This window comes from Mesoplodon bidens (assembly GCF_964165515.1).
Source record: "Mesoplodon bidens genome assembly, chromosome: 9".
Lineage (NCBI taxonomy): Eukaryota > Metazoa > Chordata > Mammalia > Artiodactyla > Ziphiidae > Mesoplodon > Mesoplodon bidens.
Window position 1 is genome coordinate 15,697,055 of NC_138166.1, and position 17,596 is coordinate 15,714,650.

Sequence of the window (17,596 nt, forward strand, 5' to 3'; positions counted from 1 at the left end):
CTGGGGCAGCTGCCTCCGGCTTGGGGCGGTCCGTGTCCCTGTCCCAGGCTGACTCTGAGGTCCCACCCTGATGCTGGTAAACTGCCTCAGACTCCCGACAGTGTTCTATGGTTGACTGAGTCCTAGACCCTGGATTAAACCTTTCTTCCAATTAAACCTGGCACAGAAATACTTGAGCTCCTCACCGAAATCGAATCCAGTAGGACCTCCTGTTCTCATCAGAATACCCAGCAAAACCTACTGCTTTGAGAGCAAGGCTTCCCCTTGAACGGGGATGGTGAAGCAGAGACAGGAAGACTAAGAAAACCCAGAGCTTTTACCAACAGTGATGACTCTGTCACCTCGAAGTGTTTGAGCAGGGGCGTGTGTGACTTACCTTTTCAAGGGGGCAATGGATACTGTCTCGGAGAAATGGAAGCAAGTTGGGTCGGTCGAATTCAGCATAAAGGCTGATCTGCTTCTCGTGGTAGCGCTGCCCCTTATGATGGTCTCTTCTGAAAAGCTTATGCAGATACTAAAAAGAACAAAGGAAGAAACCAGGAATATTAAAATAAGAAAAGCAGTAGCTGTTTAACACTGCTGTTTGAAGTTCCAAACAGCTTCCACGGAGAGGCTGGCAGAAAAGCAGTTTTCAGGAAAACTCTCTAGGTGAAGGGAAAGTGGGAAGGAGAACACCTTGGGGAGAGCAAGGATATGCTGACATGCTCTCTAGAATGGCCCCGAGTGACCTGGCTCTGCCACTGACCATGTGACCTTGGGCAGGTCACTAACCTCTGTGACTTAGTTTCTTCATCTGCAAAAATCTCCTGGGGTGGTTGTGAGAGCTGAATGAGTTACCATTTGTAAATCACAGAACCATGCCTGGCAACGTACTCGGCACCACAGAACTGTTAATGACAGGAGTGGTTAATATCATCACAATCATCTACATCGCCTCAGAAACGAAATGCTTGATCAGTGGTGTTCCTGGATCATAAAAATTCTCATCCTTTATGTAAAAGGGGGTAGAGTCATGAGACAAGAGCATGTTCTTAAAAACTCAAGGAGCAAGCGCTAAATTAATTCTCATACATTCTGCATCTTCTCTCCTTAAGTCTTATTGAGATCTGTGTTTGCAATGACATGCTGCCTCTCCTGGTGACCTCAAAAACAAAAAGTAAAAAAATCGAGAAGAGTACAGGTGTTCTGAACCCATTTTCAAAGCTGATTCCTTTCCCTGACCGTCAGAAAAAGTTAATGGACCTCCAAGGGAGTGAGCGATTGACTTTCTACTTGGAAGCAAGTCTATCAATATATTGTGCAGAAGCCAGAAATTGACATTCAATGTCTAGTTCATGTCAAATGTACACAAACACCCCAGAACCCACCTGACGTGGGGGGACTTCATCACACCAAGTGCGTTCGCCCCTTGAGTGGATTGGTTCTTCAGAAACACAGAGCGCCAGCCGGCCCTGAAGGTGTGACTGGGAATGAAGTCACTGGAGTTTGACATTCACTGTTGCACGGGGTCACTAAATAAGCCTAACCAGGACACAAACACACTGAGAAACCCTTCCTCGGGTTAACTGCTCCCCTTGCCCTCAGGCAAGAAGGTTGGGGGGAGTCACACAGAACTCCACGATCTGATGCAGACTCCGGCCAGGCCACTGGTGCAGGGTCAGCGTGTGAGCTGGACACACTGCAGTTTCCCAGAGGCACAGACAGGTTAGGAAGCCCCTTCAGGGCAGATTTATAGAGACATTACCTTGCCTGACAGGGAAGATGGGCCACTTCAGTGGGAGCTCCACCACCATTCCACCACTGCCCTAATGACACTGTCACTAGATACCTCCTGCCTGTAATCCTGTCTCATGGCTCAAGGAGACCAGAAATCACTGCTTTGTAAACAAATCCCATGGTGGCCGGCACAGAGGTACCTGGCTTGGGTAAGCAGGTAATCGGGAGGTTTCCAATCGTGAACAAAAGGGCAAAAGCATCTGTACAACCTCTGAGCAAAAAACAAAACAAAACAAAACCCCAAAGTACCTCACATTCCTATCGTGGAGTCTTCAAAGGCGTCAATGCATAAAACGGACTAGAATAAAACGCTCTGTTTCCTAACCTGCCTCCTGGGGTGCAAAGAGGTGGGCAAAGATACAAGAGTCCTGATCTTATTTGATGCCCACAGTCCCCCTGAAACAATCCCTATTTTCACTTAAGACTTCTCTTGCATAATTTTGAAAGGACGTGGAAAACACCTAGTCTTGCTTTACGCCCATGATGACAGCGATGCAGAGAATCCAAGTAACTCCCAACCCCCCCAAAGGAAATCTAGAATCAGGGGACTGTTGGCACCAGCACAAGACCACACAAGAGAAGCGGGCACAGGGAATGTCAGGGTGAGACACAAACAAGGCTCTGTTCTGTGATCATTCTGTGGTCCTGAACACGGAATTGCTGTGTGGTGTTTCCTAGGCAGAACTTGATATCCACAGAGCACAGATCAGGGCACTGGCTTTGCTGTAATTTATGCCATAATTATATTAAATGGTAACTACAGAAGTGTGGACAAAGAACACTGCCCGTCACTCTGGTAAACAAGGAATGTTGCCGCCATCAAGCCCTCAGACACTGCAGCCCCTCACCAACCCCCAACTCCCAGTGCGCCCTGAGGGGAATTCAGGATGAAGAAAAACACATAGTGGACCTAGATAGTTAAGGTGCATGTGTAAGGAATAATTCCAATGAGCCCAGACTCTCCCATCTTCCCATACAGAGAAAGGCACTAAAATCATTAACTTGAGATGTCTGTTTTTGTGTGTGTGTGTGATTAGCCATAATCTTTTGATGTTTGACACCATGTTGTTGTTGTTTTTTCCTTCAGCAAAAATTCCTATATATCCTGGCTCCCCATACCTCTCTGGAACAGTCCCTCAGAGCTATCTGAGAGGCTGCTTTCCCAGGCTATAGTTCTCAGTCATGTGCTCAAATAAAACATAATTCTCAACTTTTAGGTTGCGCTTTTTTTTTTTTTTCAGTCAACAGAAGGAAGGTGCTTACTCCCAGGCATAGTTTGATAACACAAAAATGTGATAACGTTTTTTTTTAATTACAGTTCGACTGTGAGTCAAAGTTAAAAGTACCTGAGCTGTTATTAATTCCTCATCTGGATTCAGAGCATATGCTGCATTACAATAATTACAGAATGTTGTTTGCGGTCAAACCTCCCATCTGAATATGAACCTGAAGTGTTCACTCCAGTCTTCTCAAACCAATACTGTAAGGTGATTTGCCTTCCTGTTCAATCAAAGGGCAAAAGAAGAGGACTGTTATGCTTACCACATGCTGCAACTCTGGTCTGTCTTCTAATTCTTCCACTACCTTTTTAATCTACAGAAAAAAAAAATTTTTTTTAATGTAGAGTTTAGGAGTACACAAACATAGCTGCAAAATTATCTGATAAACATCTCTCTTCTTTATGGCGATAGTGGTCCCAGACACTCATCTGTTTGAACACATGTAAAAACAAAAGGCACTCACTGAAATTTTATCTTCGTTGTCCAGAAGCATGTCAACAGCTTTCTGCAATATGAAAAAATAACCAGTCATTGAAATTTGCCATAGAAAAAAGAGAACACAGAATACAGTGTATTGGATAAGGTATCACCATTAAAGGCAGAGGGCTTATTTTACACAGATAAGAAGGTTCTTAGCTTTACAATGGTCCTTCAGTGAGATATTTCTTAATGCTTTTTAAAATGTGTTTCAATCTGAGGTCTCTGTGCTTTGCATAGGCTTAAAATAGTGCCTTGCTACGACTCACTAATACAAAACATCTGTATAGTTTGCAGTACCACAAAAATGAGCTTTGCTTCTGGCCACCTGAATATTAACTGAGTCCCTCCACAGATTCCACAGATACAAGAGGCTGATCTTATGTGAAGAGGATAAGAGTCAGGAAAAAAAAAAAAAAAGAAAAGATAGCTGAAGTTTCATAATGATATAAAGCTTATGGATTTTTAGAATTGACTTTAGCCACCGTTAACATTCATGAAACACAAGTTAGACAGTGCCTGTAGCAAGAGGTAGTGGGAAGACAGCCCAGACTGAGCCTCATACAGAATACCTGGGTCTTGTCCTTGACTCTGCTATTACATTGCCTACCTGCCCGCTGCGAACATTTTTTTCTCTCTGAAATATTAGGACGTTGGAAGAGATTATCCTTAAGTTATTTTCTAATTAGAAAGTTCTCTGATTCCTTAACTTGGGTCCATGCTCGTGAATAGCAATTATTTTCAGCTCATTCAACTTTTGTCTATAGCTTCATAGGCAAAACTAGGCTCTTAAGACACTTGGGGGTGGGGTAGGCGTAAGGGGAGACTGGATATGGGGAAAATGTAATTAATTTCTATATAAGCTTCTCATCCTCTTAATCATCTTCTGCCAGAAAAGCAGAACCTCTGTTCCCTGAACTTCCTGGGAACTGCACTAATTATTTTTAGATCTGTACTGCCTAAGGACTTGACTCCTTCAGTATGAAAAATGGGCTAAAAGCATCTTTCAGAAAAAAGTAGATTTAGCTCCTGTTTAAGTGTAAGCGTGTGAAGACTAATATATAGCACATAATAGATATATAACACATAATACCACTAAATACAGTAAAATAAAATTTTTAAAAATTCAAGTGACCCTTTTAGAGCCTTAAGGGTTCTACTCTTTAACTAAAATTTCGATTTTTTGGAATAAGAACCACTGTGTTGTATGAATCTCTTTCTTTCCATCGTTAGCACTTGCATTAACTTTTCTTTGTTTAAAACACACAGTTTGTATCACTTTACAAGAGCCACTGTGAGCAGTGGAGGTAGGGTGCCCTCCTGAGACAAGCACTCCATTCTTCAAATTTGTCCTGTAATAAAGTGATACATCCCATATGTATCAGTCTGAGCATCATCTGAGACCAGTGGAAACTCCACATGCTAAAGCTGTGAATACCAAGGAATAAAACTGCAACAAATGGATCAAAATAGTTTACTTAAAATTTGAATTCTGGGACATACAATTAATAGTGTTGAATGAGCTAAAGCATATGGCTAGATTCTGTTTCTATTAGTTATATGAATTGTTTTACCAAAAAAATTATTTCATACACACACACACACACACAACTACAAAAGTTCCACATCAGGGCTTCCCTGGTGGCGCAGAGGTTGAGAGTCTGCCTGCCGATGCAGGGGACACGGATTCGTGCCCCGGTCCGGGAGGATCCCACATGCCGCAGAGTGGCTAGGCCCGTGAGCCATGGCCACTGAGCCTGCGCGTCCGGAGCCTGTGCTCCGCAAAGGGAGAGGCCACAACAGTGAGAGGCCCGCGTACCGCAAAAAAAAAAAAAAAAAAAAAAAGTTCCACATCAAATTATGGTTGCTTTTACAGAATAACCACATCAAGTAAAGGATTCCTGAATGCCGACTACTAGAGTAACATCCAGGGACGGCCAGAAGGTTCTGAACATGATCCGCATCTAGCCAAGTTATGTGATTTATTATCTCCTCCAGCATGTGGACAAATGTCTAATTATTAAAAACTTGGGACAGCGCAATTTATCAGTAGTAAAATAAGAAACACATTATACCTCATTCACTTTGCTGTAACCTGAAACTAACACACATTGTAAATCAACTATACTCCAATAAAAATTTTTAAAAAATAAAAATTAAAAAAAAAACACATTACCTCGGAATCAAAATCCATTAATAAAACAATTTTATCCTTGATAGAACTGAAAAGATTATGCTTGTGGATCAACTGGAAAACATCCTTATGTCTTAACGTTAAGTATATTTCCAGAGCATTGCCATAGTTTTTGTCATAGGTGTACCTGGTAAGACAAAAGTTTTTACATTAATGTTCACCAACACATCTAATAAAACACACAGATACACACATGTAAATCATGTTTTACATTAATGAAAACTGAAAAACTTGTTTAGAGAGAAAAGCTAACTTTATTTAGAAAAGTGTTCTTTGGGATTTAACTATATATGACCAATAAGTATTTCTTTCTCAGAACCTTGCTTCCCATCTCACCAAAATTTTAGAATATTTACAATATTCAACTAATAAAATTTTCCTTAAAAAAGTAAAATCAAAAATTTTTAAAGAAATCCATATACCAAAGAAATTACGACCCCACATGAAGGAAATTCTTATTCTAGTAACAGAAAATCAGTTAAAATTCTTACAAGCGGTGTTCAGCTGACAAAGGGGTGATATTCCAAAAGCTTCTCTGTAAGGAGGCTGTATAAAATTTAAATGTGTTTTTCTGTTGAAACAGTGTTTTTCACATTGCTTAATTCCCTGAGCCAGCTCCTAAATGCCAACAGAACCTAAACTGCACTGGGAATCCATTCTTAGCACTACAGAATTATTAGTATTACTAGTACCATGTTAGTACTACAGAATCCAAGGAAAACTAGAACAGTGTTTCCAGAAGAAAATCCTTAGTGTTCCAACTCAGAAGGCCAGACACATGTCCCTTTCTGTGGAAAGTCTTAAGCAGCCCTGAAATTCTAGGCCATTTTGGTGTACCTTTCTTGGTCTTGGGCAAAAGATGTAAGAGGATGCTGGAGCGGGTTGTCTGAGGCGGGGGGAGTGTTGAGGGGCTGAAGTGGGATGGTCTTCCTGAGATTAACTGCAGTGTGCTGCTTGTTTCACTAAACCAAAGTTCCTAGAGGGCATGGGTGTATCTTTATCTACCTCTGCATCATAGGCATATGGCACAAAGCCCGGGTCACCGAAAGCACCCAATGAATATGAAAAGCATTAACCAGGCTTCCGTTTTCTAAGCCCTAACTCAGTGCCAGGCACTGTACTTAGCTCTTAATGATGAAACTTCATTAAAACCATCCCTTGCACTGCTGGTGTAGTGGTATCATGCAAGATTCTCATGAAAACCATCCCATAAGGAACTGTCACCTGTGATCTTATGGATAAAGAGTCTGTGGTTTGAGAAATTTACTGACTTGCAGATCCAAGAATGACAGAATCCAGCACCTCTCTGGGAAACTGATTTGCTTGAGGAGACCTGGCACCCTTCCCTACCTGAACCACTGCCCCTACCAAGTGATTCTGGTTAGGGTTCGTCTCCTCTGGGAAGCAGATGACATTACAATAGTTAAGTTTCACACAATTTCCTTACCTTATGTTCTCATTTTTGACCAGAGGCTTACGAAAGATTTTTACTACGAGTGAATATAGGAAAAGAATATAGATCTGCATCCTGCCAATTCAGTTTGACAGATCTAAAATAGGGAAGACTTTTCATGTAGATTGATTTGGAAAAAAGAAGCGCTAAAATATACTCACAATTCTGCCAGGGTTTTAAGTAAGGTTCTGTTCTGACTGTCTTTCTTCAGGTGATCCCGAACTGCTTGAACTATTACTGAATTGTTGTACAGATCTCCCGGCCATTCTCGGATCAGTGTGGCAAAACCCTAACCAAGGGGGAGAACAGAGGAAGAACACTCTTTAAACAGGAAAACAAAGAGTTCATACAATTCCTAAAACTATTCATGGAAAACAGATAAGATCACGTTAGGGTTAAAACATTGGTCCATAAACATATCATCAATTTTCACGGGTGGTGAGGGAGGCACACAATGTCTGCATACGCATCCCCATTCGCCATTCCTGAGAAGTAGGCGGTGCCATCCCTTCTCTTGTGATTGGATGAAATGCACAAGGAAGCAAGGCCCCCAGGTCCTTCCATCAAGTGCCACTGCAGAGGCAGAATTTAGGTCTGACTTGCTCTCTCCTCATTCTGGACTAGCTGTAACACTTGGAGAACATCTTTAACATCTTACAGATACTGTCCAAGTCAGCTACACAGCCAGTACTGAGCACACAGTGGCTTTGCTTCCACAGTGGAATCACCCAGCATCCCACCTTCAACAAGTTATCATCTCTATCTTCCTTCCACTCATGCCTCTAAACCTAGTTTTGTTTGGGGATTTAGGACGCTGGTTCAAGTCTGCCCCCTGCTCTTACCCTGACTCTCTCTCGATCTCAAGTTTTGTGGTTCTGATAGAAAACTCCAGACCCCCTGATTGGATCCTGTTTCCCTCCAGGGCTGATTCTTGGCCAGTGTTCTGGGCAGCCGTGCCATCCTGATTCTCAACTTTAGCCTTTGTGACTAAAAGTATTGGGTAGCTATTTACTTACTGATCCTTGACAACTTTTAGGAAAAAAAAAAAAAACTGTAGATGTTTTCAAAGGTAGCAAATAGAAGTAAAAACCTTCACATTATTGAAAAAAATCATATTATTTAAATTAAATAACTCAACAAATGCTTTAATGAACTACTTTGAATTGGTTTAAATGATATTTAGAAATGAAAATTGTGTGGTGGAATTTGCTTCTATAAACTACCAGGATTTGCTAAGAAGAAAATCACAAAAATAATCAGGAATATACTTTTTTTTCTGCCAAAGAAACCCCTAGCAAGGATGGCAAAAGACCAGAAGAGGCTGCACATTTTCCATTCAAACTGCAACCTTCCTTCATATGAACATGATAGCAGTTTGACTTGAGAGATTTGGGGAGGAGAGTCATGAAGTAAAGGGGATACATACATTTCATAAAACTACTAAACCAGAACACTAAAATGTTCTCTGAATCAAAATATGTTGGATCAAGTTTCTGTTTTCTTAAGACTCTGCAATTTATAAGATAAAAGTCCTGAAAAGATTTCCACCCCAATACTGGCAGCTCCCAGTAGACCTGAAACCAGAGGTAATACTGTTCAGGAAAAGAAGAAAGCCTGGCTCCTTTCCCTCTTTTCCATGATTCAGGCAACGGCCTTGCAGTACTGCCAACTTCTAATACAAAACAAGACAACATGACAGGTCATGTTGTGCGATAAAAACCTGAGGACTCCAACATAAACTGAAATAAACATTGATCACATTTCACGTTAGGCTTTTCTCTGCTTAACTGGTTTTGTGTACCTTTGAATAAATGTGCTAAAAAATACTGATGAAATCACCCCTGGGGCCTTTATTATTAATTAGAGGACACAGTTGTCAGGGAACTATTATGATCCAGTGGCAAAATCAGAGAACCCCCTGGTGCCCATCATATTGGGTTGGTCTGAAAGTTCGTTCGGGTCTTTCTGTAAGATTAAAGACTATTCATTAAATGAAATGCCATAGAAATTGTCCCATTTTTAACATGCTTATACATTTGTCATTAATATTATGAAGCAAAACTTCACTATTGAAAATAATTCTGCTAGGCTGTAAATTAAAAGGCAAAGCTGTATGCATTTCAGTAGAAACCCCGTACAAAGAAGTTATGAAGAGCCAGTACCTCCAAGAAAATACTGTTCATATATATATATATATATATATATTTTTTTTTTTGCGGTGCGTGGGCCTCTCACTGTTGTGGCCTCTCCCATTGCGGAGCACAGGCTCCGGATGCGCAGGCTCAGCGGCCATGGCTCACGGGCCTAGCTGCTCCGCGGTATGTGGGATCCTCCCAGACCGGGGCACGAACCCGTGTCCCCTGCATCGGCAGGCGGACTCTCAACCACTGCGCCACCAGGGAAGCCCCCATATATTTTTATTTTATTTTTAATCTGACGTTTAGTGCTCTGTTTAGCAGCACAAAATTTTCATCCACATTATATGTGATCAAAAATGTTGCTACAGAACACTGCTATCTGATTAATTATGTGACAATTTAATTCAAAATTAAACATGAAATGGAGAATGATGGAAGTGAAAATGCTAATTATTTATAAGAGCTTATGACAAACCAAATTATTTGTAACCTTCTTAATAGTACTGACCAGGCAGACACCCGAAAATATTCAGGAAAAAACATCTACAAGCTTTGAGTCATGCTTATTTCTTTCAGTCTCAGTCAAAAGTTTTCCAGATATGAATTAACAAGATACCTTTAACGATATAGGATTTAAAACAGTTTCTTGAAAAAGTGAGGGTTGAATCATGAATTGTAACAGAGTCATACAAATAATAAAATTGCTTTTTTATGGTTAAATTACATGACTTTAAAAACAGGACAAGTATACTGAGCTTCAGTGTTTCAGAATAAAGCTCATACTCTTCCCATCATTTTCACAGAACACTCAGAATTTTCTTTCTTTCGGGAAGATGTACAAAGATGGAAATTTTATAACAGCCACTCTGTGTACTCAGAACATATTGGAAAGAAAGAGAAGTCCATTGTAAGTCTTTCTTCACAGAAGAAACCTTTTCCAATAACTACGGCCAATAATGGCCTCTCATTAGATCTCTTAAAACACGTTGCTCTGCCTGTCTTCCTTATTTTCTAGTTGCTTAAAGCTTATTAACACAGTCTCCCAGTCAGTCTGTAAGCCCACTGAAGCCTGGGACTGTGTTTTTATTTCTCTTGGATCCAAATGAGTACTCAGCCCAATTCTTGACCACGGTAGGTTCTAAATAAAGATGTGCCGAATTGGACTGAATAGGAAATGAAGAGAAACCAAGCTCCGAGACTCTGGCAGTTGGCACCTAGCACAAATGGCAGAAACGATTACCATAGACTCTTCCGTACAGACCTGGAAAGGAACAGACCCATGCTGGTAGGGAAGACTGGATTATGGTAACAGAGCACATGGTGATAAGAGATGCTGCCTTCATTAGCTTGTACAGTTATTAAAGAAATACGTTGTTCAAGTTGAATTCATCCGAAAGCACGTAGTCCCTTCCTCTGATAAGAATATAGGCTTGGAACAGTAAAGGCACTACATAGGTCACACAGGCGTCAGGATGCTTGAATCTGACGTATCCAGGAACACGTGGCCGACAGTAACTGACCAAGTGTGTGAGTTACCAGGATAAAAGTGCACCATCTTAAAGGTCCCTTTAGATCTTAAGCTCTAAAAACCATCTCAGAGTTAAAGTAGAGTGTTTGCATTATTACTCCTCCTTAAATTGAATCAGTTATTTGTTAAAAAAGTATCTCAGTAGGCACTCAAAACACAGGAGTTCTTTTTCTCATTCCCTCTCTGATTGTCTCTATCTATTAACCTTTCTTTTTGGTGTTTTTTTTTTTTTTTTTTAAGGCTGCACCATGTAGCATGCAGGATCTTAGTTCTCTGACCAGGGATCAAACCCATGCCCTCTGCAGTGGAAGTGCGGAGTCCTAACCACTGGACCGCTAGGGAATTTCCATTCTATCTATTAACCTTTCCGCAAGCCACTCCCCATTCTTGTGGGAAGGAGAAAAGCTGTAAATAAAGTCTTCCTTATTTTCAAAACATAACATCAGAATGTACGAAGGCAGTGACAACCTGCGACATACAGTGAGGTACCAAAAATGAAAACTGATCACTGGGTTAGGTCCCTGAACTTTATAAGGAGCTGAAGATGGTGCCACTTTTATAAGACTTTGACGTTTGGGCAGAAACTGGAGGACAGCAGTCGGTGGTCCAGTATCTCCTGATTTATGGATCGTCTCAGCACCAGCTCCGATAAAGAGCTTACCAGCCTTGTCTAGAACCTGCCCACAAGAAAGACCATCTTTTCCTCTAGTCAGAAGCAGGTGAAGGCTGAGTCTTCCCACCACATTTCGTGGATAGCTTTATTAGAGCACCCAGCATATAACGTAATAATTTACCTGTTCATAGCAGGGGTCCTCAAACTCAGTCCTGTTGACACTTGAGGACAGATAAGTGTCATAGGGGGGCTTTGTCATAGGGGGGCTACCCTGTGTGTTGCAGGATGTTTAGCAGCATCCTTGCTGGCCGCCACCCACTAAATGCCTGTAGTGCCAATTCCCCAGTTGTGACAATCACAAATATCTCCAGACATTGCCAGATGTCCCCTGGGGGGCGGGGGGGCGGAATCCACCTCTGTTGAGAATTGCTGGTTTATATGCTTGGGTGTGACTCAGACTAGAGCTATCGCTAGATGCACATCATTTCATTCACATTTGCATGCTTAGCGCCCAGCACATTCCTGGAATACAGTAGGCACGGAACAGAGACTTTCTGAATAAATGCATTTTAAAGGAACAAACTTAAAAAATTATCATCCATTGTGGGTGCATGCAAACACCAAATTTAAAGTCAAACCCAGGCATACCTATTATGGATGGCCTCAGGCAAGTTATTTAATTGTTTTAATTTTTAGTTCCTCTGTAAAATTGGATATTACCATGTATAGTGTTGCTGGGAGTATAATATTGCAACACGCATGTAAAAGTGCAGCGTGTACAGTAGATAAGCAGTTTAAGTACCACCTTTCTCCTTAAACAATAAGCAAAACAGATCATTTCCAATCCCCTTCCTCCTACCTGCGTCCCAATTTCTCTGCAATCCTCCTTTGGCAAACTTAGTTCTGAGGCTCAAGTTTTAGAAAGTTCTGAATTATTTAAGGGTAGTAGAAGCATCATTAGCAGATGCTATTCTATTTATGAATTCCCCCAAATGGCACTTGGTCCTTTCCCTTTAGCGCTATCGAGGAGGTAGCTTTAAGGAAATATTCAAAATGTCCATGGATTAGACATTTTCTCTAACAAGGTCCACATAAACATCAGTGGTCATCAGAGTGTATGTATCTCAGTTTCATCTACCACAGAGAAACTGCAAATCTGCTGCCTTTAAGCCAGCTGCTCGAGTGTACCATTTTTCTAGATTTCATAACATTTTCCACTGAAAACAATTTGACCATGTTGGAATGTCATACCTCATAATCACTTTCCAAAAATTCATGCAAGATCATTTCATAGATGAGTGGTTTCAGAACTGGATCCCCTCTTGGCAAATAAGGACTAATAGCCTAAGGAAGGAAAAGGCAAAAAAAAATCTTTAAAAAGTAGCAAAATAAAACTGTACTCCAAAGAGGCAGAAAATATAAAAATGTACATTTACTTTAAAAACTTAAGGCAACAGAGTACTTTGGAAAAATATTACGAAGAGAAAAGATTCAGATAAGCTCTACCTTCTTATAACATGTTACAAAACATTTTAAAAAGTATAGATAAGGTGTCTATGTGTATGAATGAATGAATAAAAGACACTGCCTCGATTAAGTTAAACATTATCTCTCTGTTCTTCCTGATGAATTAATGAAAATCTAAGTAATATGAGGGAGAATGATGATAAAAGTCAACTTTTTAAGTAATCAAGGAGTTATAGGTCATCTATTCATCTTTTTTTTCCCTTAAAATGGAATACATCAACCTTTAAAAACCCATAATCATCGTTTGAAATTAAGGGAAAATAAACCTTGTGTTTTTAGCTACTTCAGCACTGTGTTACGTGTTGAATTTCCAAACACTGTAAATGGTTCTGCAGTGCACTACCCACCAATCGCCATGCTCTGTCCTGGGGACCCAGAGCTCCAGGCAGTGTCCCCAGGAGCTCACAGCTTCAGAGGGAAGATATGCAGATATCTAAACAGCCAGTTGCAATATTGCATGCTAAGTGTCTTGAGAGAGGGGCAAACAAGATGCTGTGACGAGGTGGATCTTGGAGACTGAAGCAGAAGTGACAGATGCCTGGGGCCTGTCAGTCCAAGAGAGAGGGGGAAGGGCACCCTGGTAGAGGGAACAGCATGGGCAAAGGCATGGAACCATGAATGCACACTCTGCATGCAGGGAGGTCAGCATGGCTCAGACATGTGAGACGGGGGTCACGGGAGGGAGATGAGGCTGAAGAGGAAGGTGACGTGGGGTCATGAAAGGGATTCAGATTTTATGCTCTGAGCAGGAGGGAAATGAGAGGAACACATTTAGTTTTTAAACGGCTAACTGTGGGTTAGGGTTGTCTATAGATCTGCCAGAAGGCCCTTGCAATACCTCAGGCGGGAGTTAAGGCAGTGGTACCAGAGGGGGAGGAGAGGCCCAACTGGTACTGACAAAGTGAAACTGACAAGAATTGGAGATAAAACAGAATAAGGAGGTGAGTTAGATGTTCTCATCAAGACAATGGCTTTAGCTGCATAGCACAGGGAGATCAGCCCAGTGCTCTGTGACCACCTAGAGGGGTGGGATAGGGAGGGAGGGAGGGAGATGCAAGAGGGAGGGGATATGGGGATATATGTATACGTATAGCTGATTCACTTTGTTATACAGCAGCAACTAACACAACATTGCAAAGCAATTATACTTCACTAAAGATGTTAAAAAAAAAAAAAGACAGTGGCTTTGAGCTATTAAGCATGGAGAAATGAGTATATTGTGATGTGGTACACACAGATTGAAAGGAGAAGGACCAAACTTGGGAGGGAAGTGGATTCACATTAATCTGAGTGATCATTCTCAGCAGCATGTACACACAAGGAAAAATGTCCATCACACACTTCCAACATAGATAAGGAATTCAAAATAGAGGTCTGGGTGATGGAGCCATCATAGTAAACATGGCCATAGGACTGGAGATCCCCCAAGGTCAACCCAATAAACATGACAAGAAGTGTCCTTGAGGGTCTCCTGGAGAAGAGTTATATTTATGGGGCAAGCAGAGGACAAGGCACAGGGCTGGCCAGCTGAATAACTGGAATTTTTAAAAGCATGTTCATAATTCTAAGAGAATACTGAAAAGGCTCACAAATAGTGAAAAGTTTTTTTTAAATGTTTTAAACAGATCTCCAGACATAGGAATACTTTATTGATTAGTTTAGATATTGTAAACTAAAATGAAAGATTAAAAAAATGAAATATCAAAATTATTTGTTCGAGCTACCTGGTCAAAATTTTCCATTTGTCTTCCAGCAAGTAAGATGTTGGAAAATGCACTAATTCTTCAGTACATGTGAAAAAAGCCTTATGTTTATTATAATCTACTGTGATGAGACTATACCTGTTCTCCACATTCATTAAAAAGAACATGAAAACTTCCATCTGAACACAGAGGGAATTGGAGGGAGATTAGAAAGTGAACGTATCATATATGTAATACATTTGTATATATTTTATGCACATAAAATATAAACCAGATTTCTATTTGGTAACTAATTTCTAAAAGTTTTTCTTTCTAGCTGAAATAGTACTCGCTCCCCAATAAAGAACTGATTACTATTAATTTTATTTCCATCTCAATATTAATATACTACATACAAAAATTAAAGAGTTAAAAATAAAGCTATGCTTACCTTAAGCTGTCCAATTTCTTTAAATTTATAAACTTCATATTCCCAGAGTGCTGCATTTTTCCCAAGAATTTTCTGGCATTTGCTGGCAGTAAAAACATCCCAGGGAAAAGAAAGTATAAATAAAGAAAACAAGCAGAGACAGAATAAGTAGACATTTCCCCTAGTGGTTTAGATAAATCTCTCATCCCAGAACTTTGACAAATTTCCATTTCAAGTGCCAATGAACATAAAGGTATTACTGGTACTCACTTGACTGCATATACAAAGTTGATGGAAATCATGAAAATACGAAATACTTATAAATAAAGATGAATCCCTTTCAGAAGACTTTGATTAGGGGTTTTCCCACTGATTTTTCTGTTCTGAGTTTCCTACTTATCCAGATGAGTGCTGCTGGTCTGGGGACACTTCTTGCCTCGAAGAAATACCATCATACCCAAAAGTGTCAATGAAACCACTTTTTCAATGGCTTGAAATACTGGACTACAAAATCAGACTTTAGAAAATTAGAATCCTACTTCAGTATATAATTCAGAAAAATGTTCATGTATGAATAAAACTTTGATTTACACATCAAAGAAACACATTTCCCTAAATCAGGGGACAAAAAGTGGCCCTGAAGACTATATTTCCGGGCAGCCATGCAGTCCTGCAGATGGCACTGCGCAGCTTGAGGGGGAACTGCCCACACAGACCCACACGACCACTACAAACCATTTAGGTTTTTGTCCTGCAAAAACCTGTCTCTTTTTCTCTCTTTTCCCTTTTGTTCTGTCTCTCCTGGGATGCTTGTAGCGTGAACAGCCCTGGAGGTGAGAGGACACAGACTGTGTCTCCCTCTGGAGCACAGGGCAGGTTTGTTTACTGCCCAGTAAAATACAAATAACATCTTCCTCTGGAGCCAAGGGCAGGCAGGCTTACTGCCCATTATAAAAGAATCAGACACCCTAGGCCCAGGGTCCCTCTCCTGTAACACAGCCTGCTGCCTGGGCAGGGTCACCTGGGCCTCTCTGCCTCATGCTGTGGGATCTGGAGAAAGTGCTGGTAGTCTGGCCACGACTACTGCTGAGGTAGACGATCCTGTGTCTCTGACCCCGGAGTATCAGGTCTTTTGCCAGCACTCATGAAACTGGCAGGCAAACTTGTCAGCTTATAAAAAGGGTAAAATATCAGATTCTTCATGATTTCTGACACCCTTCTCATTAAATAATGAGAAAACCATTTTTCATTTAGTGCAAATGCGACAGTAGATGGGTAAATAACATGTATCAATCCATTCTGTGGTTAAAAGCATTACTATTCAAAAATAACCCATTAGAAAGATGTAAAAAAAAAGTCTGTCAACTGCAGAGAATGACTTATTCATATTGCTAACATGGCTCAATTCTATTTATATGAACAAATAACTGTGAAAACATTTTGATTACCGTGCCGCTATGTCGTACTCTCCTTTCTCCACCAGGTGGTTTATATATGCCAAGCCGATGTCCTAGGGAAAATGAAATGAAGGAATTTCATACTTAACTGGAACACATGGAAAGTTGGGTCTCCGTTCCTGAGTGGACCTGCTGACTGGAACCTGTTCATACATCTTAGTCTGCTTTATGTAATTATGTTCATTTCTTTCTTGAGCATATTTAAATATACTTGTATTCTCACAAAGTCTAGAGTTTACAATTTTAAAAAACGTTACTACTTTAAAGGCTCCTAACCTGCCCTCTTCTAAGAAATTTCCTACAAAGAAATCTCTGATAAGAGAAACATGATCCAACAATTTCATGTTGTCACTGGATATAAAATTGTTTCTTGTGCTTTCATCCCTAAAACGTGAGCTACCTGTCTCCTCTATACCAAGTCTGAGGAAATGCTGTAGGAAAAATGAAATGACAGATCATTTGAAAGGGAAATATTTAAAGTTAACATCAAAGTGAAAATGAGGGCTTCCCTGGTGGCGCAGTGGTTGAGAGTCCGCCTGCCAATGCAGGGGACACGGGTTCGTGCCCCGGTCCGGGAAGATCCCACATGCCATGAAGCAGCTGGGCCCATGAGCCATGGCCGCTGAGCCTGCGCATCAGGAGCATGTGCTCCGCAACAGGAGGGGCCACAACAGTGAGAGGCCTGCATACCGCAAAAAAAAAAAAAAAAAGTGAAAATGAGCTCAGAAAACCAGGTCATTCAAACCCACGAGTTTACAGATGAGGAGACTGGAGCTCAAAGCAATGAACTGACTGGCTTCACAGGATTCGTGCTCATTCACTTATTCTACCTTAGTCCTGAAAGGATTTGAGGTGGCCTGTGTCACCAGAGACGGGGGACCTCTTGCTTGATTGCCTCATGACTCTTATGAAAGGTTAGTTCCACCTAAAAGCATTTGCATGAGAAGCTTGAACTCAATATATATAACAAAACTTGGATTTTAAGTTCTACTTTATGCACAAAAATTTTTTTGCGGAGCTTCTTCCTGGATGGCAGAAATG

General features: G+C 40.8%; 1 protein-coding gene across 1 annotated transcript in view; it reads right to left on the bottom strand.

Moving 5' to 3' along the window:
- The window catches only part of VPS41 (VPS41 subunit of HOPS complex), a 193,655-nt gene that overhangs the window by 23,100 nt on the left and 152,959 nt on the right, over positions 1–17,596 (bottom strand). Inside the window, exons 15-22 of the mRNA XM_081243488.1 lie at positions 16,547–16,608; positions 15,120–15,201; positions 12,711–12,803; positions 7,342–7,469; positions 5,710–5,854; positions 3,520–3,561; positions 3,319–3,369; positions 377–514 (exon numbers count right to left, since the gene is read on the bottom strand). Coding sequence (XP_081099614.1) covers positions 377–514; positions 3,319–3,369; positions 3,520–3,561; positions 5,710–5,854; positions 7,342–7,469; positions 12,711–12,803; positions 15,120–15,201; positions 16,547–16,608 — 741 coding nt within the window. The remainder of the gene's footprint in view (positions 1–376; positions 515–3,318; positions 3,370–3,519; positions 3,562–5,709; positions 5,855–7,341; positions 7,470–12,710; positions 12,804–15,119; positions 15,202–16,546; positions 16,609–17,596) is intronic.